General features: G+C 42.0%; 1 protein-coding gene across 1 annotated transcript in view; it reads right to left on the bottom strand.

Annotated features, from left to right (window-relative positions):
• Nucleotides 1-25103, bottom strand: part of HECW1 (HECT, C2 and WW domain containing E3 ubiquitin protein ligase 1) — a 184280-nt gene that overhangs the window by 14715 nt on the left and 144462 nt on the right. Inside the window, 4 exon segments of the mRNA XM_009321541.1 lie at nucleotides 1708-1837; nucleotides 3246-3344; nucleotides 20824-20976; nucleotides 23836-23949. Coding sequence (XP_009319816.1) covers nucleotides 1708-1837; nucleotides 3246-3344; nucleotides 20824-20976; nucleotides 23836-23949 — 496 coding nt within the window.

Raw genomic sequence — 25103 nt, 5'->3', positions numbered from 1 at the left:
AGAACCTTTTTTGTCCCCATCACTAGATCTAGCGAGGTTAATGCCTAGTACATATGAAATAAAGTACTAGACAACATGTGAACTAGCATAAAAATCTGGCTTTTAGCATTCTTTTGCTTTCATATCACAGTATCTACAACAGATTGTGATTTTTTTATATTCTCTTTGGAGCCATCTCTTATCTTCCACAACAGACTCCTACGTAATTGTCTAGCTCTTTTCTTTGGGGAGAGCACAACAGGTAATTAGTGTGCCAAATGTTACCTTCAGATGCATCAGGGCAATTCAGGCTGAGATTCTTATTCATCTTTGTAATCTTCCAATACAAATACAAACTTGTCTCACCTGTCTTTGTGAATATGTCTGTATGTTTCTGTTCGTCTTTGTGTGTTAGTCTTATATAGCCATACCTTCCAGGGAAACCACTGTACTGTCAATTGAATGTCATGCAAGCTCTTGGCTCAAAGCCCGTGAAAAACCCCCTGCATTTAAGTCTGTGGAAAAACAGTGTTACCTTTCCTACAGAGGCTTCTTACTTCAATTCTTCTGCCCTGTCCTTTTCATTTCATCCACCCTTGACTCTGCTCATCCGTCATGATCTTGTACTCGAAGCAGTCTAAATCCAGTTTTGAAAATATCCCCTGAAGTCTTGCTTGCTTTGTGTTACTTTCAAGCTTATAGCAGAGCAGCCCTTTTACTCTCAGGGCTAGAATTCCTCCCCTCAGAAACTAGTCTAACTCTCCCCTAGCTCACAGAGCTACCCTAGGTCTGTGCAAACTGCTCCTGTCAACTTTATTTCCAAGGGCTAAGAGCCACTCTCTGTATATTCCACCTGATCTCTCTGCTCCCTTTGACACTGGGTGTCTGCTCCTTACACGAGTTAACTTCCATCCCTTGGGCTTCTGCAGTACTTGATGAGCTTGGTTCTTCAGCCTCTCTGGTTTTCAGTATCTCCTTGGAGGTCCTTAACCTTGGTCTGAATATTGCTTTGGGTCCCTTCAAGGCTCTCCAGAGAGAGTTATAATCTAGCATGGGTTACAACAGCAAAGAGCACCAGGGCTTCAGCGCAAGCCAAAGAGTCCCACAGGAGACACTTGTTCTGGTTGCCAGTCTGCACTTAAGCCAAGGTTGCGCCCTATTTAAGGCTATAGTTATCCAGATCAGCTAGCTTAAAAAGAATTGTCTGACTAAGGTAGAGTTGAGTGGCAGAAAGCATAATAAATGGATACACATACCAAGTTGTTAAGTAGATGCAAGGTAAGTAAGAGACACAGAATCTAACAGGGAGGTATCAGACAAAATAATGGTGAGCGTTGCCAGGTCTTACACCACCTGCCAAACATTTTTCTTCCCTCCTAACCCCCCATCCTTTCAGTCACATCAGCTTTAAGTTACATTGCTTGCATTCGCCGAATGCCACATCAGTGCGAACTACACCCTGGGGAGAAGAGCTGCACTCCACTTCAGAGAATTCCTCATGCTCATCAGTGTGTGGCTCAATAGGCCTGTAGGGGGGCTGGTATTTTATATTATACACCCTAAGAATAAACATCTGCATTGAAACAGGTGGCTTGAAAGAAACAGAAGGTAGGAGAAGAAAATGTTATTGAAAGGCTAAAGGATCTGTTCTGACAGAAAGATGTTCATCATGCTCAACTCTGTCAGCTTCAAATTTGCTTTTCAGATGTTTTGCATAGCTGTGCTCACCTGTCCAAACACCTCCTCGTTCACTGTGAAGGTGAGATCCAGGATATCTGTGATGTTATTATCCTTCATCCACTGCAAGCTCTGATGGAACTCTTCATCCAGGTACTCTAAGTCGCTTAAATCACACGGCCTGATTGCGAGGCAAGAAAAAAGATGTAGCTGAATATATGACCCCATGACTATTGGCAGGATGACTTACTACTAAGAACGTGAACAAATTTATGCCGAAGATCCAACATAAAGCTGGTGTTCGTTTGGTTTTGTTAACATCAAAGCCTGTTACACAGACCCTCTTAAAGCAGTTCTGCAACTGTCTGCTTTGCATGACTGGGCTCAAGGCCAAATCTGTTGGCTGCCTGCACTATTTGCTGTCGGAAGGCACCCCTGGGGCTCGATTTTATGTGAATCTTCAGGATGCCGTGCGCTTCAGAGCACATGCTTACCTTCAGTCCGGACGGGCCCCACCATGTTGTGCCTGGCTGCTTCCACGTATCTATCATCCTCGAGGTGAACACACAAGACTAAAATAAGGCAGACCAGGCAGCCTAAATTTCTGCTAATAAGGAGTTGGCCTTGTTTGCTGAAAGGGCAGGTGGATGTTACAAGCGGTCTGGTTTCAAATCCCCTAAAGGGGCAATAAGGATGCAGGGAGCACTCTAGGTTTCAGGCTATTTCCAGACTAGCTCAGACACAATACAGATATGTGTGTTTGGACCCCAGCAATACTCATTGTTAAAAAAATAAAATTAAATAGAGTTAAAGAACTTGGAAGACTGTTAAGACAAATATCTTTGCTGATTTAGAATCATCCTAAATGATAAACTATTTCAGCTAAGCTTTATTCTGGTCTTTGTCATTTAATTGCAGTCTTGACTTACTACTTATGGCTTTTCTTATTGCTGCAAATGTTATGTACCTTGTTTTATTGCAGTCTATTAATTAAAGAGGAACAGATTGCCAATTAAAGTTAATCTTATAAACTTGACATTGAAAGTAATATATTACTGGTAGCTTCTACTTACTAGCTTAAAAGACAGTAGAAGACCAACAAGAAACATTCATTGTTTATATCTACGTTAACATTCCGAATTAACCTGAGATGTGTTTAGAATGAAAACCTACTCCACCAGTGAGGCATGAGAAAGTATGTATTCTTCTTAATATGACCCCCCCCTCCTTTTTTTGTTGTTGTTTTGTTCTGTTCCATCAAAGATGCTTTTCAGTCTTCCACGTAGTTGAAGTTTGGTAACTTTTCATCAGTAGTAAACTCTGGAATTATGGGTCAGTACTTTCAGATGTGTGTTCCTAAATGTCATACTTATTACGCACTTTTATCAACATAGTCAATATTTATGAAGGGCAAGTTCTTGAAGAAAATAAAGAAAAATTAAAATGCATTTATTTTCTATCACAGACCAACCAACCAAGAGCGGAAAGCACTTGAAGGTCAGAGCGCTTGAAGCAACTCTACAAGGGTCTGCGTCTCTGTAGGACACTGCGGGATCACTGTTTCTGCATGGTTGCATGCTTATACTTACAGCCTTAGTAGTGCTTTGTAGAACGGCCTTGTGAAGAAAGCATCAAGAAGGTACTGATGAATGAGAGCAAGGCCAAGAATACGACCACTGAACCTGAACCTGGGATATAAAAATGCAGAGTAAACAAAGTGTAATTCAAGACATTCAGCATCGAAACTTACACAGGTAGCAACTGTTCTTTGTTTTTGACTTAGTTTCTTACATTTGTTCATTTATTTCTTTTTTTCCCCGAGCAGATACCTAACACCACCGCTCACATCTCTGATCAATAATGGATCTCTTCTCGATGCATCTGCTGTAGTACCCATACATGCAGCTGGCATGTTATGTGCTTTCCTGTACCAAACCAATGAACGCTCCGACGGCTCACCTTCTGTGATCTTTAGTTGAACGTTCTGATACAGACTGACTCCATCAAACACAGTATTTAGCTAGTGAAATACTGTAATACTCCACCTCACCTCAGCAGAAAATATATTATCAAAACAGCTGCAAAGAATATTTGGTGAATCAGTGTATCCGGTTTCTGACTGGTTACAACCCTTTCAAAGGTGGGGCTTTAAAGTACTTTAAAAGGTTAACGAGTTGACTTCACAGGGGGGAAACTGAAGTTCAAATACATTAACCGTTGTGACCAAGGACACATATTAAAATCAATATCTAAAGCTCAGGCAAGCTATCCCCAGACCACTTTCTTATTGGTGATGCTCAGCTGTCTTCAGTATTTACATGCTCTTGTCTGTGTTTGTTTTCTAAGAACAACCACCCCTAGTCCTGCTCCAAGTACACTCAAATAACGCCCTGCCCGTTACAATCTATGACCTGTGATGACAAGCTGTTAAATTTTTCTGTGATTTCTTGTATGACTTATTAAATATTCTTCCATCTACTGATTTAAAACCACATTTATCTCAGACAGAAAAAATAGAACTGGTGTGAGTCCAGGTAAGTTTGTTTTTTGTAAAAATAACCCCTGTCACCCATCCAAAACTTGCTTATTTGTAAAAAAAGGAAAAGAAAAAAATGCAACATCTCAAGTGTGAGCACTCCAAGCCTGAGCTGACTGACATCGTAGTAAAGTTTTATTGCATAAAATATGACAAACAGATCAAAAAGCCAAGAAACCATTCCTTCCGCTACAGGAACCAGTGCAAAGACCCCTCCTGCACATGAATGAAACATGAGTCTCATTGTAATAAAAGCAGTGCAGAATATCTGTTCAATCAACTTTATCCTCACGGGACAGAGCAACAAGTGCTTAGTATGTCAAATGGGGCACAAAATAGCACGCTATGGGCCCAGTTAGCTTTTACATCACCACAGGAGCTGCCTCTGGGTCCCCTGCATCCAAGAAAGGTGCTTATGATATGCAGCTGACTGGTAACAGAAGAGTGATTATATTACCCCCTTACAGCTGTTTCCACAGCAGCAACAAAAGGCAGCTGTTGGGTCTAGTTAGGACCTGCTTCACTCCACTTGTGCTCCGGTGCAATGTTTCCAGCAAAAAGCAATGAAAAGAGCGGGAGCTGACACAATGGAAGCACAGTGGAAGCCAGACAGCTCAAATCCCAGAAATGCCGAGCCTGTAATCCATCAGTTTTATAGCACCTTCAGGATTTATAATCAAGTCTGTTTGTCCTAAATAATGCACGTCGGCTTTTTTGGTTTTGTTCTTCACCATCCTGCTCCCCCATCCATCCCTATACGTTTTGAAAGCTAACGCTGAATGAAAATACTACGAGCACTGGGTGTTCCTCATCACAACGCTCACGCCACGGCTACTTGACTGCCCAGGGCTGGGCAGGCAGGAGCCATTTGGAATAAAGTAAAGCTGAAAGTAAATTGCCAGGAAAAGTCTCACAGATTTGGGAATGCTGTTTCTGCTAAGAAATTGCTTGAATGTGTGAACAGCATCAGTTTTCTCCTTGCTGCTTTGTATCACTTCTGTACCTCTACATAGCTTTGAGGGCATTAATGCAAAGCTGACATGAAAGGGTAGTGCACCTAGATCAAGGTGTTTACAATCACGAGCACACATTATGGTAGCCATTAATGGTGAGTTTAGTGTGAATCAGTGCCTTATGGCAGAACTGCATCAAGCCATCCAAAGATCATGGGCAGCGTTTCTGTGTGAAAGGCCTAAGTCTGGTGGGTCAGCCTAAGCAAACGTGGGCAGAGCAGCTCTAGGCTGTGTGGTCCGTCAGTCTGGCCTTGCGCTTGCAGCCTCCTGGGACACAGCAGGGCTTGCTCAAGCTGGGGGCCTGACTGTGGTTCCACAGTCCCAGCCCTTGCAATGGTACTGTGTAGGAAAACAAGTCCAGTACTAACTGGTCTGGATAAAGGAGATGAAATAATAATTAGCAAGACATTGCCACTCCTGGTGCCTGTCAATACAATGGATAAAAAAAAGCTATGTTGCAGACTGTATTTCTTGGCAGCTCCGTATCACCCCAGCAGACGCAGTGCTTTGTGGCCAGTGTGTGAGCTCTCTAGCCCACAAACAGTTTTGGTTACCTCTGCAGAGACTCCCTACACCTGACTCCCTGATCTGAAGAGTGGTATAAGAGAAGGTCCTCTGGCTCCTTGTCCATTTTGGACAGCACCTGGGATCATAGGTGACACCCCTGTGGTCCAAAAACATGGACTAAGGCAACAGATACCTATCAAAAGGGAGGCTTTGCTACTGTCCTCAGAGGACAACTATACAGTCTATCTGCGTGTGTGTCCTTACGGTCCATCGAGCTGCCACCATGATCAGCCAAGCATAACAGTCCCGCTTAAAATACATCAAAACTTACAAAAAGCAACAAGAAACAAATTGCCCTCCTTACAAAAGCCAGTTAAAACAAAACCAGACTTTGGCGTTTATTTCTTCCTGAAGGATTTAGAGCATGGGTGAGATTCAGAGGTGGGTGAGACAGTCCCTTCAGAAAAAACAAGTTTTCTTGACAGAACAAGCAGCACAAAGGTAAATCCTGGCTGGAGGGCACATACCTTCCTTAAACCTGACTTACATTTATCTTTCCGAGGAAGTGTAAAATGCTTGTTCGATTTCTTTCTAACAGGAAAGATAGCTTGGGAGAGGTGGGGAATGTGAGGTCTTGCTCTGGCTTTCTTTCAACACCCTTCCCCCTTTCAGTGACAGTGATTGAGTCTGAGTAATGTGCTCCGGCAGAGAGGGGAAACGCAGGAGGGAGTTAATGAACAGGAAATGGTGGAACGAGAGGCAGAATTAACGAGCAGGAGAGCTGCTCTGGTTTGCCTGCCTATTGACACCGTTCGTCCACTCAAAAAGGACATTGTGTGCACCTGCTTTCTGGCTTTTAACAACACTACTCTTTGACCCATTTGCAGAAGTTTCCACGCTACCCAGCTAACTCCCTTTCCTTCTGGAGGCTGCAGGTGCCCCTGAAACAGCCTGTTTTCACAACAGCCTGTTGCAAAATAAGAGGCTCGTTCTCCTCAGTGGGACTCTCTGCATACTTACTGCATGTCTGTGTACACAGGGAGAGACAAATCCATACGCTGTAGCAGCGACTAAGCAATAAATTTTCCTCCAATTGCAGGTGAGTCACAGGAAATGTAATTTACTCTGGTCCTTATCATGTAGCAGCAGAGTAAGGCAGGACCCATAATGACCCTTTGTTACAGGGCTCCCTCTAACGCAGCTCTCCTTTACATGACAGTCCTTCCTTGGATTCAGATGGAACACGATGTACCTCGACAAAACTGTAATCTATGCATACAGAAGGGAAGAATGGTTTTTATCATTCTATAGAGGATGCTTTGGTAACCATGCCTTGTGGGCTAAAGTGGCTATGGTATGAGAAACTTTAAATCCTAAATAGAGGAAGCACCTGGTGGGATTAAAAAGACTGAAAATCTTGCAAACCTTATCTCACTCAAACACATCAGCTGGGTTTAAGTGTGCCTTTCTTGATGCAGTAGCTTGTGAAAAAACATTCAAAAAGGGCTCAAGAGAGATGAATATAATATGGTTCACATCAAATTTGAAAATGTCATTTTCCTTTCACAAGACTACTGAAAACTCACTTTCATCTGTAAGAAAAATTTACACATTCTTTAAAGCTTTTGGCTGTTTAATCGTGCAGATGAACTTTTGGCCACCTGAAAGACAAGCTGAACAAATGAGGCCGCACTGCGGTACAGGATTTCTGCCCTTGGCAGCTCTTCTAAGGGCGTATGATATTTGGCAGGTGGATGCAGCTGGAGAGCCTATCAGTCCTTCCACAGTGGGAGAGATCGGACCTAATCTCAACCATTATTAGATACCAGAGAATCTAAAAAGGGGAAGGTATTTAGAAGGGCCCAGTCACGGGAAAGGCTTCACTCTGAACATGCATCGTATTAGACAACAGAGTAGTCAGTCCCGAAACCCAAATCTGTAAGAAAGAAACCAGGCATCATGGGTTCCAAAGGTTGCGGTACAGCTCGTTTTAAAGGACAGTTAAAACCTCCACTGTTATGAAGACACTCGGCGAGCATCCTGAAAGCCAGAAAATACTAATTAAAGGAACTAAAAATCCATTCTTATAACCTAAAATATTGTGATTTGCAATCTTGTGATTTGGAGGGGGGGGACAACACACAGAGGAAAAGGTACTGATCCATGATTTCTGAATTTTGGTGGAATCACCAGCACTAGCACTTTTAAAACAAAGAACAGTTTGTTTTGATGCAAGAAAGTTCTGTGTATTTTGCAAAAAAGCTGACCAGATGGTTACAGAAACTCTGCCTGGCCTCATACACTATGAATTTTAAGCAAAACTGGCAGCGTGTCAGGCACACGCACCAGAGGTGTGTGTCTATATGCTAGTAGCACATACCCTCGTGTTGGCCCAGTGCAGGACATGATCAACACATCCTGTAATGAGCTACATCTACAGAGCAATAACCTAGCAGTAGATCAGATCATCTTTACAAGACCTTGGCAGTCGATCAAATCCACACCTCTATCAGCCTTCATTAACAAATGCCTTTCTTTAGTTCTGTGTGCATACTTAACCCCTACTCACATAAATGACAGAACATTTGAACGGATTAACGTGATGATGTGAAGCCATCTATTGTCAGAAAGGTTAGCCGTGCAGGCTGGGATAGCTAACGCCATTCTGTTTATCCAACTCGCATCTGCAAACGTTGCAGACCGCCTCTTTGCCACCATGTCATTTGGTGTTGTGGCAAATGTGCTCCGCATATCTGCAGGCTCAGAGGTGGACGCTGTGGCATTCCAGCACGATGCCTCTTCAGTTCAGGAATCTGATGAGCTCATGTGTCATTACTATGAGAGGAATGGCTCTTAACAAAGGCCAGGAGACAAAAGTCCACAGAGTCTCAGCACGCTAAAGAGAAAAGGTAAAATAATTCCTAAATTAGTCCTGGATAAGAATTCCAATATAAGGAGTAATAAGATTATTGTTGGCTCGTTTTCGTATATCCATCTCTAATATGAAGAATTCTCAGAGAGACAAAGATACAATGTTGGGTCACCTATCCGTGGCATCTTCCAATGTTGCGCTGAGGGCTTATCCCACCTCTTCTGATATCTAACTACACTGGCATCCCACCTGAGAACTTACCCTGGATCCCCACGCACTTCTGAAGGAATGGTAATGACCCACCCGACCAAGTTTTGTTGTTGTTTTCTTTTTAATCTCCTTTGAGTTGTGTTCTAAATACTGAAATGCATCTTATCACATATATGGTCAAAATTCATTCCAGGTTTTCAGACAGTTACTGAGTTTTTAAGGGGAATCTCCATACTTCCTCCCTATGAAACCATAGAAAATTCTGTCAGAGAAGCTTCCTTTTCAGTCCATTTTCCGAATTAAAACTGAAAGGAAACATTTAGGAGTGCTGACACGGAGCAACTGTTTGTGCAGATTTCCAGCCTGGAAACTTACGGATGTTAAATAGTTATAGACTACAGGGATTTACCCCTGCAGCCCCTGCAAATGTTATTGGGACTTAATAGAGGATACATTCTACTCAGAGCCAAGGCGTTTCGTTCAGGCATCGAAAGATGAAGGACCATATTCCACGAGTCCCTCTTTGATAATGCTGTCTGCTTACTATACCTGTAAAACTTATGAGATTTAATTATATTTTAAAGGAAATTTGTAACAGTCATTTAAGAAAGCACTGGCCTTTCTTAAGTAGCCCCGATTGTAAAGCGAATGGAAAGTGGAACAGTCCAGCAGGCCTGCTTGCAGATTGTCATAAAATACAAAGAGGGTGTTCAGAGATGTGTGAAATATATGGGTATCACCCAAGAACTGAAATTAAACAAGAAAAAAAAAAAGGATGAAAACTGATTTTCAGAGAAAAGCAACCTGGTACAAATAAACTTCCATTAGGCTTCAAATCCCGAACTGGTAATTCTCCTCAGGTGAAGATCTACAGGAGTGAGCCGCCTTCTCTTGCCGGCCTTCCTTTAGGTATTTTTACTTTCGCTGGGCATCTGAGTTCCATGTGATGGATGTGTTTATGTGAGTCAACCTCTCAGTTTATTGCTAAATTGTGGATACATTTTATGCTGCAAAAGGCCAGTGCAAGACTGACACTCCAGTAAGTGCTTGCCCTACTTCTATTTTCGGGATCTATCTGCAAATGGAACACAACATTTCTGTTTCTCAGTACTAAAAAATAACCACATGAAAAAGAGCTATTGCTTACACATGATAGAAACGTGAACTATCCATGTCCTTCTAAATCTCTGGAGCTCACGTACCCTGAATTAGCAACTAAACCTCAAAACCATCCCTGAAGCTTAATTTACCAGTAACTGAAAAATAATGAGATAATGCAATCCTTATTGCTTCTTTATTTAACCTAATCAAATCCTTCAAGTCTTTTCCTTGTCTCTAACCTAGCTATGTTGCATTTCCACTCAAAATGTCTTTTCATCTTCCTTATATCCTGGCTATACCCACCACAAAAGAACCGTCAGGAAAGGTTAAAAGACTAATTGTGCCACAGAGAAAAAAGCATGCTTTTATCAGGAAAGCTGCAGCCTGTTCTGCTTTATCCAGAAAAATGAGGGGCAAAGATAGCGTAGATAAGGGAAGTTCACAGCATCCCCTCAGGTTTCTCTAAACAGAATCTATCAAGCAGCTACTTTCAGGAGGATTCCTTAGTTTAAGCACACAGTGGCTCCACGTAAATGCTCACACAGAGAAACGGTTGCAGCTGCACCTGCACAGCGCTGCATCCAAGTTAATAAGGCCCACGCCGAGGTAGCTGCCTTGGCTCCTTGCACATCAGCTGAACTGTGTCAGAGGCTATTACTGCAGATACGGAACTGAGAAAATCCGGCTCCGGGACTCCCACTGCGTGGAGTCATCGCAGGCAGGCCAGCCTCGGCGTCATGGGTTGTCTGAGCACCAGAGACTCCCAAGCACAGGAAACGGAGAATTGATTTCCAGTTCTGTCTTTAAACTAATAAGGAGATTAATAAAGTAGATGGTCTCTCTATAACAAGAAATCTGTGCTATGTGTCATTTCACCAATAACAAAGAAGTTCCATGAACGTAGTGTTTTGGAGGAGGAGAGGAGGAGTGTGGCCGAGTGCTGGAGTGGCCGTCTCTGCCTGCAGAGCTATCAGCCTCACGGACCATAACGTACAATCATCCTCCTCTGGGAGAACCCCTGGCAAAATACGGCAGGACACACATGACTAACCTTCATCGGAAACCGGGCTGCTTGCAGGGTTTAGCTTCTCTTGCTGGTACAATGGATAAAACACACTGGCCTGTAAGACTGTTGGCAAAGTCTCCTCCAGTTCTGCCCAGTAACCACAGAGGAGATGCAGACTGAGGTATGAACTGCTGGCTAGAAGATTACGAACCTCTACATTTTGGGATTCCCAGATCCTAGACTGTATTTTTGACTGGCAGATCTGAAAGCAGCTTACAGAGGAGATCAGTGCCAATATTTCATTTGACAAGTGAGAAAACTTAAGTCCAGAAGCAAAATGACTTATCTAATGTTATTCAGAAAACAAGTGGTAGAGACAGCAATGGAATCACAGTCCTCTGCGCCCCAGCTCCATTTTAGTGATTTAGTCCATCTGACATTTTTTACTTTCTTACCTTCTATAGAACAATACGTAATTTTGTGAATCAGCTCTAGTTTATGATCAGTTCCTCATGGATCAACTCAGTCTGATGCATATGGGTTGTTTTTTTAAGCCAGCAAAAGAGCATTTTTATCAAGAGATTTTGATTTCTCAGCCAAACCTTTTGGAAAAGCTGGCGGTGGGGGGGCACTTCGTAAACCTATGAGTTGGTGGAGTTTTATACATTGCATGATTTATATTTGCTTTCCATAGATTTGCCCTGTGTTGAAACAAACTAGTCAAGCTACAGGGGAAAATCCATAGATTTAGTCATCTGCCAGACAAGAGGGCCATAAAAGCACAAGCCAAATGACTGCACATTTTCCCTCAATGGCTAGCTACGAACACTGAAGCCACAGTAACTGGCTTACTCTCAAGTCAAAGGGGGCACATCCTTTCCAGCCTGTCTGGGGTATTTAAGCACGAGAGACACTGCTCACCATAAACTCACCGGTAAAGCACCCAGGAATGTTTACACCACGTGATGAAGCACGATGCAGATATCCTTGAGCTATCTGCAAACAGGTCACCTGCAGTGCAGAGCCACGTGGACTTCCCACCCCCGGTCCAGAAGCCGTACGCTTGGGTTTGCACCACGCCGCAATTCAGCTAATGATCCCTGCCTCTCGGGATGAGGTTCCTCAATTGAGTAAACTCAGAAATCTGTGTGCTAGAATTCAGATGTGCTATTAATTGTTTGAGTCTATTTTAGGTCTTGTTTCGCAAATCATTGAACACCTCCAACTTTTATTAATACCACTGCAAACGGACAGCTCCGATCCTCTCCTGGGAGCACGCAGAATGCAGCGGACCTGGACCTTTGCGTTGCTGTTCTGAAGTCCAAGAAAAATTTTTTACTTTTCCTTTATGACTCTTCCCAATACAATTAAATAATTCCAGTTTCTAGTCTGTCTTTTCCAGAATGCAAGTCATGAGTCACAATGTAAAAAGCTTCCTTTGATCAGACACAAGATACTGAACTTACAGTTCTGTATTCTTGTCATTAAATACATTTTTTTTTCATAGAGGATGGACAGGTCAGGATTTTTCTCATCCTCCATAATTTTATTGAGATTTTGAAAAATATTTCTGTCCCAAGTTTGGGGCCAACTGATGAACTTGACATTGCCCTTCTTCCTTTAAATAAATTCGAAACAGATCAATTTAAATCTTTAATCTTCTCTTTTTCTGCATTTTAATGTAACACACTAAGGTAACATACCGAAATGAAGAATAATTTTCAACGGACAAATGAAACGTCTAACTTTCAAACTATCCCAGGGAGAAACCTACACAGAGACAAATGCCTTTTCTACTCCAAAATACCCAAAATGAATTTGGGTGATTTACTGAACACACTTCTGCTCTGCAAGCAGTCTTTCTTTTGATGTATGAATTGGGTTTACTAGTCAAAGAAAGGTTAGCTTGGGAATTTTTGCACCTGCTCTAATTGACTTTTCTTTACCTTACCGAAGTCTGAATAAAATGTAGTGAGAAATAAGGAGGGGCAAAGATGACTGAGCAATACTTCATAGTGACAGCTCAGCCTTGCCATTCCAGTGTGGCTGGAACAAGAGATAGGAGGACATTCATCACTCCCTGGGAGTTTTTCACCCCTACAAATAAACACACAATCACTGCCCACCCTGACGCTTCCCTGCCGGCCCACATGCTAAGAGACAGTGTGGATTTTACCCTTTTCTCCTCTACCACATGCAAGGTGGAGACACGATAGAGATTTTCATGTGAAGTCTCCCATCTCCGGGCGAATTTAATCCACAATGTTGCAAAAGACTAAATGGCCTTAAGCAAGGGAAAAAACCATAAAGATGACTTTTGTAAAAACACAACAAAACAGAACACCCGCCTTTCCCTCAAACCAAACTCTAATTATGGAAGCAGTGCTAGACACTATGAGATTCAGAGAAGGGGAAAGGAGGAGAGACAGAGAGACATCTCTTCTTTCAACCCATGTGACATCGCCATTCAGATCCTCAAAAGAACTTGGAAAAAATCCTCCAGTAAGAGACAGAAAGTCAAGAATAAGGTAAATATAAAGCAGAACCTGTTTTAAAACATGGTTGCTGTAGAAGCTCAGTTAGGGAGAATGCTTTTTTTCTCCTTCAGTTTGGTTTGCCTTTAATCTTCCAATTCCTCCTGACCCTTAATAAATAATTAACCAGCTGTTGAGGCAGGCTTTATGTGATATAGTCATATGTCAAACTTAATAGGAAAATCAAAGTTTGCTTAAGTACAGAAGGCATTGAGGGAGATCACAGTACAGCAGCAAGAAGGCATTACAGTAACATACCCTTTTCACATAGTGAAAAGGTCTTATAAAATTATTTCAGCTGCCTATTTATTTTAATATCATTCTTGTCCAGAAGATTTACAATACGGCTTGAAAATTTCTCATGCAAACATAATTTATTTAGAATAAGACATTGCTAGTAATTAAAATTTATAGTGTAATGTAACATTAAATGCTTTGGTTTTCTATGGTGCCTTTCATCTGAGAATTTCAAAGCAGTTCAGAGCGTTAGTGTACATCAAATGGATTTCAAGTTGATTACATACTAGGAAATCTCTTCAGATGGAAACTGAGGCAAGGAGGTAGTCATCTAATTTCAAAAACAACTGGACGTTGCTGGATGCCCCACTCTGGGGTGCTATATCTGACCTGATTTTTAAGAGGATGATTTTCCAGTGTTTAGCATAAACAGGCCCCTTCAAGACGGCTGCAAAATTGGGTCTTCTGAATTCATTCCTCCCCCAAACGTAGACCCACACAACTGGCCCATTTAAGCCCCAAACCAAACTTAGTGTTTCTGACTCCCTTAATAAAACAGGCATAGGGCCATACGTAGGTTGCCTGCCACAACAGTTGAAAAATTAGAGAGATAAATGAGTAATTCAGGCCACATATTCCCCAGAGCTACTTTTAGTCAGTGGAAAGGAGTAATGGCTGTTTGCAGACCTCCTGCTTAGATGCTGTGACTATATTTCTCCACTGTTTCTATAAAGAGCCATGGAATGTGCCTAAATCCATCCTATGAGCTGGTCAGCATCTGAATACAACCCATTAGGTCATGAGGCAATTTGTCACTTTCTTTAAAAACACTTCAATTGAAATAAGTCATTCTCCATGTAGCAGGATTAATGGAGCTTTGTTTTCTATAGGTCTGTCTCTGATGGCCCTACGTTACCACACCGCAGTAGCTCCAGTTCCTCCTACACATCTGCTAGCACTTCCCACGCTTTGGAGTATCTCCAGTTTCTCTCTTCTGCCTCCCCTGAGCTTCCTCGGCTCTCCCTCACATCCTCAAGCTACTGAGCAAGGTGATACAGCTGGTTCGCAGCCTGCGCCTGTCAGCTTGCTCGTGCTAACTGGCCAGTTGAGAGGCCAAATAGAACAGATAACCTGAGCTCACCAGCCCGCCCTCACCGAGGCACTCTTGTGCACATCTATCCTTTACCCAGCCACAAGTTTCGCAAAGCTTTTAGGAAATTAGTATCTTTGAGACGTTTACCTTCCTGTCAAATAGGTCTCAGACTGATTACAAAACTGTCTGAGGGCGGGCAGGGTAATTGCACAAGGCACAACTCCTAAGGAAGTTAAGAAAACCAAGCTCTAAGGAGAAAGGACAGCTGAGGTTGCAACATTCTTGGTTCTTCTTGGGTTCATTAAAACAAAAAATGGGAAAAACAACACCCTGCATTCTTCGGCATGCTTCAATGGATAGTGATGACTATGTGGTTTCTCATTTACACGAAATAAATAAAAGGGAAGGTCAGAGTTTGGCTGGGGGTATACCCACACAGCACTGCGCAGGCAAAGGGAGCTTGCTCTGCTCTACCCATGTGCCAGGCTTGCCAGAGCACGTAGAAGCAATCGAGGCAGTGCCAAGCCTAAAGTAATCGGCCCTGATGGGAGGCAGCATATATTTTCTCAGCTCAATGTTGCAGTAACCACGTCAGTTGGCTTGGAGCACAGGGAAAGCAAGTTCATGTCTGCATGGAGAGTGGGCGCAACAGGCTTGCATCTGCCTGCAGAATACGATGTGGAAATACATGCAAGTTTTCTGTCTGACTCCGTTCAGCAGCACGGACTAGAATACGAGGGGTACTGGAGGGCAGAAAGAAAGGTTAACTATGGGAACTGAATGAAGAAACTCTTGCCCCAAAGCAGTTCTAAATGAGCATTAAGTTAACGGAGTTCATTAGGACATTGCAGCCAGGAATCAATCTACAGCTTCTGGGGACCTAGGCCACTGCGTCTGACTATCATCATCTTTGTTGTCTTCAGTAGGGTTCTGCACAAACACACTTTACTCACAAGTCTTCAACTTTCTAATAAGGTTCTGCTAAATAAATGTATTAAATTTCATTTAAAGAAAACCAAACAAACAAAACACAACAGGACTTTTCTGAGATGGATACAGAATGCTAAGTATGATTAGCAAACTGTAAATACCTCTAACTGTGACACTGGGGTGCTGCTCCCTGGCTGCATAAATGTCACAGCAAGGTCCGTAAATGCCTGATTGTTAAAAAAAAAACATGCTGTCATTAATTCGCTATGAAAACACAGAAGAAGATGTTTCAAGTTAGCATCCCTCAGATCTCCAAATGAATGTCTGTGAATGATTTTATCTGTCTAGGCCATCTGGTCTTCTATGCAGAGACTGGGCTTCTTTTCACATTTCTGGCTGCGGTCCTACATTTACAAACATGCAATGAACAAAAAATGCAAAAGTAGATGATGTGAAATGGGTTGCTGAGGCGAGTCAGATAAAAGACCAGGCAAGTGATCTGGGGACAAAAAGTCTGGTGCAGATGACGGTGCCACGAGTACAGCGCTGTCTCTTGAAGAAGGGTGCATTACATTATCTTACTGGATTACTCCTGGGGGCAGGACTGCTGTGAAGGAAAACTCTGACCCAGTCAGAAGACGTGAAGAAGAGAGACTGGATTGCCACCTGACCGCAGATTGCGAACACAGTGTTTTGTGAACTGAAAAGACAACGGTACTTTTGTTGTCACTGTCAGAGTAAGCACTCACAGCAGGGAGGGAAAGTTCATGAGAAAACACTGAGAATTGCTTTATTCTAAGTAGAACTCCTTATGTGATACTGCGACGACAGCCAAATAACATCTGAAATTGGTAGCCACATGAACAATGAAACAGCAGAGACATAATACCCTTCAGGTTTGGTGAAAATGATACAGAAATCACCACAGAAAAACATTCAGTTTACCACTTTGCTTAGCTAGAGCCAAGTAGGGAAATACTATGGAAAATGATAAACAAAATAAAGACCTGAGGAAAACCACAGCGTATCACAGCATGGTTAGACAAATCATTTTGTTACAATACAGAGTGAATGAGATGCAGTGAAAAGACACCAGCAACTTTCTAGACCTCTTGAAAATGCACCATGAAGAAGACAGGGAGAGTAACTAGTGACCCTCATGAAGATTCGAGACTACGCAAACTCTGGAACTAGGTATTTTATTCCCAGAATTTGGAAACACATCTCCTCCATCTGTTATGCGTCAGGATTTTTTTTTTCTCTCAGGGTTGATTTACCCATCCAACCCTTTGTTATTTACTTATTTTTGGTGAAAAGAACTACAATACTCAATCAAACCTCAGTTGTTCAAATCGGAGACAGACACCTTTTTCACCCCAGTGAAAAAGTATCTTTGTATACCCTCTAATATTGGGCATCCTGGACCCCAGTGCTGCAGGGAACTGAAAGTCAGTCTAAAATCTTTCAAAGGACTGTTAGCAGGGAGGAAAGTGAGAAGCTAAGGTGGCAAGCTATTAGGAGCCATTTATTAGTAAGAACTCAGCATTATGGAGCTGTACTGAATATTACACCTCTAACTTTGCATGAGGTTGTGATAGAACCATTTAATATTCCCCACCATTCTGTCCCCCAGCATATTGAGCAAAACTTCAGAAGGATTCTTCAGAGACTCACCCTATTTCAGTTGCCCAAAACACCTGACCAAGAGCAAAGACAAGAATATTATTTCTGGGCTAAACCATATTCTTTTCACTGATATGAAATAGTATCTAGCAGCTGCCACCACATTTTGCTCACTTATTTGGAGAAGGGCAAACTACCTTAAGTGGGAGTGTAAACAGTATTTTAGATGATGTTTTCAAATATCCAGGCAAAGAGCTAGACATGTTACCTAGATCAGACAGAATGGCTCATTACTGGCATGGATTAAAAGCAGCTCTTCTGGCTATGAGCTTCCTGTAGCGTGCAGATAAAGATGTGTACCATCGAACTCCTTAGGTCTAGAGAGACGTAACTGTGCCCTTTCAGATACAGGGGGATTTAAAATAATTTTTTAAACTTTGAAAGTGTGTGGTATCTTACATTTCGCGTCTTCAGCATGCACATATGTTAACTGAAGGAAAAAGTCTTATTCAATGGAAGCTTGCAGGAAAGGTGTTAAATCTCAGTTTCTCCATAAATGAGAAATATTTTCCAGTCATTATGTCTCTTTTTAAACTTGGCATACATACAACTACTCTGTGCTTTGATGTGCTCATTTTGGACTCAGAATGCTGTTTGTACAAAGAGCAAGGCATGAAATAAGCCATTAACAGGGGCAGAACTGTAACTTTTAGGCCAGGGGAAAAAGCAGTGTATTTCTCAATTCTGCCAATATGAACAAAACTTCACATCTTTGCATTTTGTTGTATTTATCTCAAACTCACTGCTGTTTGCTTAAGGAAGAGAAAATGTAAAATAATTTTGAGGGAATTTTTTTGCTCGCCCTGTTTCTCAATATTGCCGTGTCTGGATAGGTCTTGCAGAATTACTATACAGAAAAACATGTCAAAGGTAGATTCCACATAAAAGATAAGCCCCACAGCAACAAAAGGCATACACAGTTCAAGAAATCTGCAAATCTAAACCAATTGTGGTTGTGTGGTTTTCATGACCAACACCAAACTTCAAGCTTTGAAAAGACTATGAATATTTATTATCTGTGACCCTGGGACTCTCAAAACTGATTCATTCATCTATGTTACCTGATGTCTCATAACACATTTGGGAACAGGAAAATAATCTTTCTTTCTTGCATGTTAGAGGGAGTAGGCTCTGCCGGAATCACATCAACAACTAAATCTGAGAAACAGAAGTTTTAGCAATTTGATGAGAAGAAAGTTGGAGAAAGACTGAGAGCTTCAGAAAACCCCATTCCTCATGAACAAATAATGACAAGCAAGTTAGTACACTGCCCTCAGAGAAGTTAGCCTATAAAGTCTTTATGTGAGAATTGTACTCCGAGTTTTAAAAAGCTAGGTCCAAATCCTATCTTAGCTGGCTGCACAGACTTCTGAATACAGTACTCTAGGGTTACACATGAATAGCTGAGATCAGTCAACATAGACAGCATAAAAACATTTAGAATATCTAGGTATCTACAAGCCAATCATGAAACCTATCGGGCTAATTATAAACTGCTGGTCTCAGCCAGTTATTTCCATAACAGGTTCAAGAAGTATTTCCAAGCACTTACTGGATTGCTTATCTTTCCCTTGGGTTCTGCAATCTTGCCCTCTTTACACTACTTTATGTACAAACCTCTTGGTTCATAGCATTTATTTCCTTCTGCAGGCCAAGGGACTTCATTTCTCTTCCCCAGAAAAAGAAAACCAGAAATACCCAAAGCCCAAGTAACATTCTCTATACAAGAAGCCTGTATAGATACGTGTAGTTGGAGAAATATTATCCTAAGTGTCTAACTGCTACTGATTACCGAGTTAAATGCTAACTGCTACAGAAAATCCTATTAGGTGTCTTTCTACTGTTCCGTATGCCCAGGGTACCTTTCAAAATCTGCCTCTTCCATGCAGAAATCTCTCAATGAATAGAGCAACAAAACGAGGAGATCAAACAAAGTATATACTTTCTGCAGCAGAATTTATCACTTCACAAAACTGCATTGAACTCTTCGCAATGACAGTATTTATAACAGATAGGAGTCAGGGCCTATTTCAAATACCTCTGAGACAAAATGGCAAGACCGTTTCTGGAGAGAGGCCTGCGTCCAGTTTGCTCACAGTGTGGGCAGAATGATCTTGGGTTTGCAACTTGCCTAAGTAGTCCTGTGCCCTGAAATCAAAATGCATCTTCACAAATACAGCCTCCTAAATCAAAACTTTATCCATGCTGCCTGTTCAGCCGAACAAAGGACAGACTGTATTTCTTCTTGAAAACTAGGAAGCCACTGCATGATGTCTAAGGACTGCACTGGGAGATGGACAGGCTGTAAGAACTAAGCTGCTTTCTTCCTGCTAATGTCAGCAGAGAAACAGGCTAATGCAAGGATCATTGTTAGCACAACGCTCCACTGCTGGAAGCGATAATGCAAAAAAAAAAAAAAATTCAGAGATACATGCCAGGTCCCAGCAAAATCCCTTTTTTTCCACTGCAACCTTAATAGAGGTGATGGTACAACCACTTAGTTGTTCTCAATCTCCTGCCCACTGTAAGCCAAAGCAAAGGAGGACCTGTTTACAAGAATAGAAAGGCATGTGCTATTTGCAATTTAAAAGGGGCCTGAACTGCCTTCCGTTTTAAAAAAGGATCTCTGAGAGGAGCCAGTGATATTGGTTAGACAAAGAAAAACATCATAGGAACAAACCCATGTGGCAGTATTTCTTTGACACAATGAAATCCCACAAGGGATCAAACGACGCCCAGGGCTGGCAGCCCATACTTCACTGAACCACATCTGAAACTATCAAAGGGAAAACAAGTCCTGAAGATGGACAGATCTGGAGGCAGATAGAAAAATGAGGAGATCACAATATGCAATCAGAATTTTTGATAAAGAAACAAGATCAGCAATTTGTTTGCACGCATACTTGGTAAGGCGAAGTACCTGCTTGCTCTGCTGGCCTTGCCACACACAAGCAGGGACACTCTGTCAGGGGAGAAAAGGGAAACTGCTTTCACTGGGCCTTTTTTAAGGCCTGTAGTAGGTACAGAGCAGCAACGCACCTCTTGGAGAACGCTCTGTAGCTTCCAAGCACAATGCTGCTTGACGTACAGAAAGACCACACTTGCTATTTCTTAGAGAGGGACCAAGGAGAGGAGGCCTGGATTAAGCAGAGCTCTTCCCCCTGTCCTTTTCACATCCACACAGAAGGACACAAACATGAAGTCCCAAGTAACGTGAGCAGGACATTTTCATAGTAGTACCTCATCACAACTCCTTTTTCAGAGCCTGCTGTTGTATTTACACTTACGCCCTCTCTTCCTTCTCCCAGCCTACTTCCCACTTCTTCCCAGCAGAAGCAATGATATTTGTATGTAGTCTAGCCTAACCTGGCAGCTTTTGTGTTTTGCATTTCCATTTCTGTATTGCTCTAAAAGGATTGTTCAATTCTGCATAAAATGTCCTTACCATTCCAGGTGATTTTCAACAAAGGCAGACATGGGGCTGATCTGTACAGTGTAAGTGTCGTTGGCTGAATACTCAAACAGCCCGTAATAGGGATTGAAGAGCTCCTGAGACAGAAGGAAGAAGAATTCTCGGGAGGGGCCACTGTAGTCCAACCTGGAAAGGAAAAGATAAAAAAGATAAAATGATGCACATACCCATTTGAGTAAATTTCCTGGGTTTTGCCTACATTGGCTGCTGTCTAACACTTACCCCTGTGCAGTCAAGTGTTTCTGACATGGTGTATCTCCCCTCTCAAAACTTGATTCTGAGCCCTAAACAAGTCACGATGCTGAAACGTCTCCAGCATCCAGGTTGATCCGGGAGGAATCATAACTCGGACATATCCCTTAAGCAGTTTCTTTTCCTTTGTTCCAAAGGCTTAGTAAATCGGAGGTACAAAGCTCAGCCTTGCCTTAGCTGGCTGGCTAGCAGAGGGCTAGCTTTTCAGTGAGTGGGTTTGAACTGCCTGTGAACACCTGGCTTCACAGCCCAGACAGAAGTAGAAGTCGCTCTTACTCTCCTACACTGAGATGTAACCAAAGATACAACCTAGCCCCAAGGATGCTTTCTTAGCTATAGGTATAACCTAAAGGTCAATGCTGAACAAGACCAAGTCCCAACAGAACTGTGTCAAGATAGAATGGTGATTCCTCAGTTGTTCATCCAAGCTCTTCTACTTTTCTGATAGTTTCAAATACATGTGGTACACCTTAAGCTGTGCTTCGCTGTTCCATGATTTTGCTCTGTAGAGTCACCTTGTTTTTTTTTTAAACTCAACTTTTAAATCAAGCTGTTTCCAATTATCTCAACTTGAAAAAAAACCCAACAAAAAAGCTTCATGAACACATTAAACCCAACTGCAATGGATTTATTAAAAACAGATCATCCTCTAATAATGGTATGTACGTTTTTCAAGCTAAAATAAATCTACATGAAGCAATATGAACAAATGATTTGTAGCGATATATCACGTGTGCCAAAAGATTTTCTGAGGTGGGCACTATTTCTCCTACTTAACAAACGTAAAGTAAGTGGAAAACTCTACAGCTGCATCAGAATGCTTTGTATTATGTTTGAAGTTATGGAAATATAACCGCAAGGGGTTGAATGATCGATTTGTGCAACTAGAAAGATGATAAAGGGCAGGCTGGCCCATCCTCCTCTGTTTTACATCTGGAGATGCAGTACTTTTCTCTTTGAGCAGCTTTAGCTCTAGGATCATGCGGTGAGACTAAAGCCACAACAGCAAAAGGGGATGGTAATAAGCCCACATGAACCACTAGTGCTAACCATGTAACCATGTAACAGATCTGGTTCAATGGACATTAAAATACTGGGCTAAGCCTGATGATGGCTGGAGTAAAGAACTACAAACAACACCTGTCTGTATTCAAAAACCTCCAAGGAGAGACTAGGTGTTGCATTTCTGGGCAACACATTAACTCATCATAAAGCCTTCATAGTTCATTTTCAATGTCATTTTAGCTTTGAAACACTTGGGAAGCCGTGCTCATACAGCATCACGTGGCCATACAGCATCAACTCTTCTTTTCAGTAGGGAACCGGTATCTTGGAGTCGCTCCAGCAGAACCTATAATAGCATTAAACAGCAGAAACCCTGGGGGAACGTATCTTCAGATGTAAATGAATCGGTGAAGAATGAATGAATTTGCAAATCAAATTGGTTTGTAATTTCTCCTGAGGATACCGTGCCACACACAGTAAAAGTTATTAGAGATGTGGGGAAAACAACATGACTTTGGCCAGTTTTAGCATACTAGAACGCTATTCCAAAAATGCAAACTGAGGTATGCTGCGTGTTTATGCTTTACTTGCAAGCCAGAGGCAAAACCAGCTGTGAAAGACGACCTTTGTTAAATAATACTGAATCCACGGAGTATAAAAAGTAAGAGTTAAGAAAACCCCTGATAGAGAGTCACTCAGTGACCTCAGTGAGATTGGTGACTTCTGTTTTCCATTGGACCTAACACGTCCCAGACAAGCTCAGTTCAGCAGAAGCTCTACACTTGACACGCCACCTCAGAGCTGATAGTGTCAGCAGTTGCTGGACATGCCAAGAGCTGCCCCAGAGCCTTACAGTTCTGGTACCTTTGGAACTGAAATCCTATCCATATGGGTTTTTTTTTTTTTTTTTTAAAAGAAACTTTATACACAAAGCTATTGAAATATGATTTCAAGCCTTTGTTATATGGAACACTGGAAATATGCACAATGGTCTTTCCATTGTAAAAGCATGTGGATTAAGCCTCAATTACAACATAGCTTTTGAGGTGAGCCAGGGTGGCTTTGAAAGGTTCTCTTTAGATTTGGAAACAAAAGGTCAGGGGCTGGCTTTAATCATACAAGAATGGCTCACGGATTTGTAAGGCTGGCAGAAAGTTTCCCGAGAAAAGGCCTTCTCAAGAGACTTCTATTACTTTCGGCTTCCAACTGGGTGAATTAAACTGTAAGGACTGAACAGCATTCACGTTTCTCGCTTCAGCCAGAAACAAGAAGTCCACATATGGATAACAAATGATCATTAGATGGCATGCAAAGCAAAAATTTTTGAAGCAAAACCAGATCCATTTTGAAGAGTTAGAGTAACAAAAGGGATAAAGGTCTGGTCTCCAATTATAGCCCTGAGACTGATTCAGTGTGTAAACATGGGCCTGTAGTTCAGTTTTGCCTTCCAGCCAGTCAAAATACCTATGGCAACAAGATGACATTAGATTTAACCACTTAAATTGTCACTTTGAGACATCTAGATGGAAGGTGCTACAGGAAAGTGAAGCATTATTGCTATTGTTCTTTTTAACAAATGTTTGAGCTGATTAAGATGAATCACTTACTCAGAGGTAAAACAAAACCAAAGAAACATTACATAACAAGAGAGGCTCAGCCTTAGCAAACTCTAAGTGTTTTGCAACATAACAGCTACTTCAAAACTGATAGCATTTAGTGGTTCCCTACCCTTCCTCGCCAACAAACGTGACGTAGAGTTTGTTCCGCTGGAGCTCCTTGCGTGAATATGCCATTACCTGGTTGAAGGTGCCTTCCAGCAAGTGGTCACGTCGTATAATTAACCTGCAAAGGGAGGCAGAAATAGAGATCTAATGATTGAGTCTTGTGTGAGCCTGTGAGGCTGAAGGTAAACAAGGGCTGGTAAAGACAGAGATTCATTCCCAGAGAAGTTAATAAAGTTGCATCCACGGGTGCACGTGCTACTTGACCATTACGGGTTTCGAGTGAGTTGTTTCATTAGGCTTTTCTATATGCCTCAAAGGTGAATTTCTTCACAATCCTGTGATTAGGTTCAAAGTGTTGCTCTACTTAAGACTCTCTGTAACACCCTCTAGGTACAAAATTGTATGGTAGAGGGGGCTGTGAGTTTCCTGTGTACATGAGGTCACAGCTTTCTGGGATTGGCCCCAAACTCTTCCTGGATTTAATCGAGTGAACGTCCATGCAATTACTGCTTCTGTAGCAGGGTAAGCAAAGGGAGTATCAGCCTCTGTTTATACACACACCTCTCACTCCCCTGCCAGCCTCTAAAACAACTTAATGAATAGTACATTTAAACACCATCTGTGCAAGAAATCCTTTTTGTTCATATGTTCACGGACATTTTAAGACAGACCTTCAAGAATGTGTTTCGTGTCTGCCTTGGACCAACTTAGCAGGACACCAAAAGGGATAACCAACAGCTAGGACTCCCCAGCTCTGTAAGAATATTTTGATGATGACGTTTGCCTGGAATAAATTGCTTGGCTTCATACTTTTTTTTTCCACAACAGATGTGATTTGGTGGAAAGCCAACCTGATGCATAAATTCAACCAGATGCCCAGGAAATACCTTAGAAACATATAGTCCTTCGGCCAAGTTGGATAACTAGATCGAGCACAAACAGGTACAGACTCAAAAGCCAACTAACAAGATGTCTGGAAAGCAAACTCCACAACCAAGTGACAGAGATCCCCAAAATACATGAAGAAAGGCAGAAATCTCTGTAGTTCAAATCCAGGAGGGCTACCAAAACAAAGAACTACTGAAAGTTAAACCTGCATGTACAGGCTAACTTCTGTAGGGTCATACTCTGGTTCCGAGTTATACCGATACGTAGATCCAAAGGATTTGGAGTCGCTCCCTCACTACAATGGCGTAGCTGTTAATAATCTCTGGTGGACATTTGCCTGAACAGGATTTTCCTACTAGCAAATTATAGGTAGGAATACCAACA

Source organism: Pygoscelis adeliae, unplaced genomic scaffold, assembly GCF_000699105.1.
Source record: "Pygoscelis adeliae isolate BGI_AS28 unplaced genomic scaffold, ASM69910v1 Scaffold40, whole genome shotgun sequence".
NCBI lineage: Eukaryota > Metazoa > Chordata > Aves > Sphenisciformes > Spheniscidae > Pygoscelis > Pygoscelis adeliae.
Note: the sequence above shows the minus strand (reverse complement) of the source record. Positions and strands in the feature narration are given on the sequence as shown.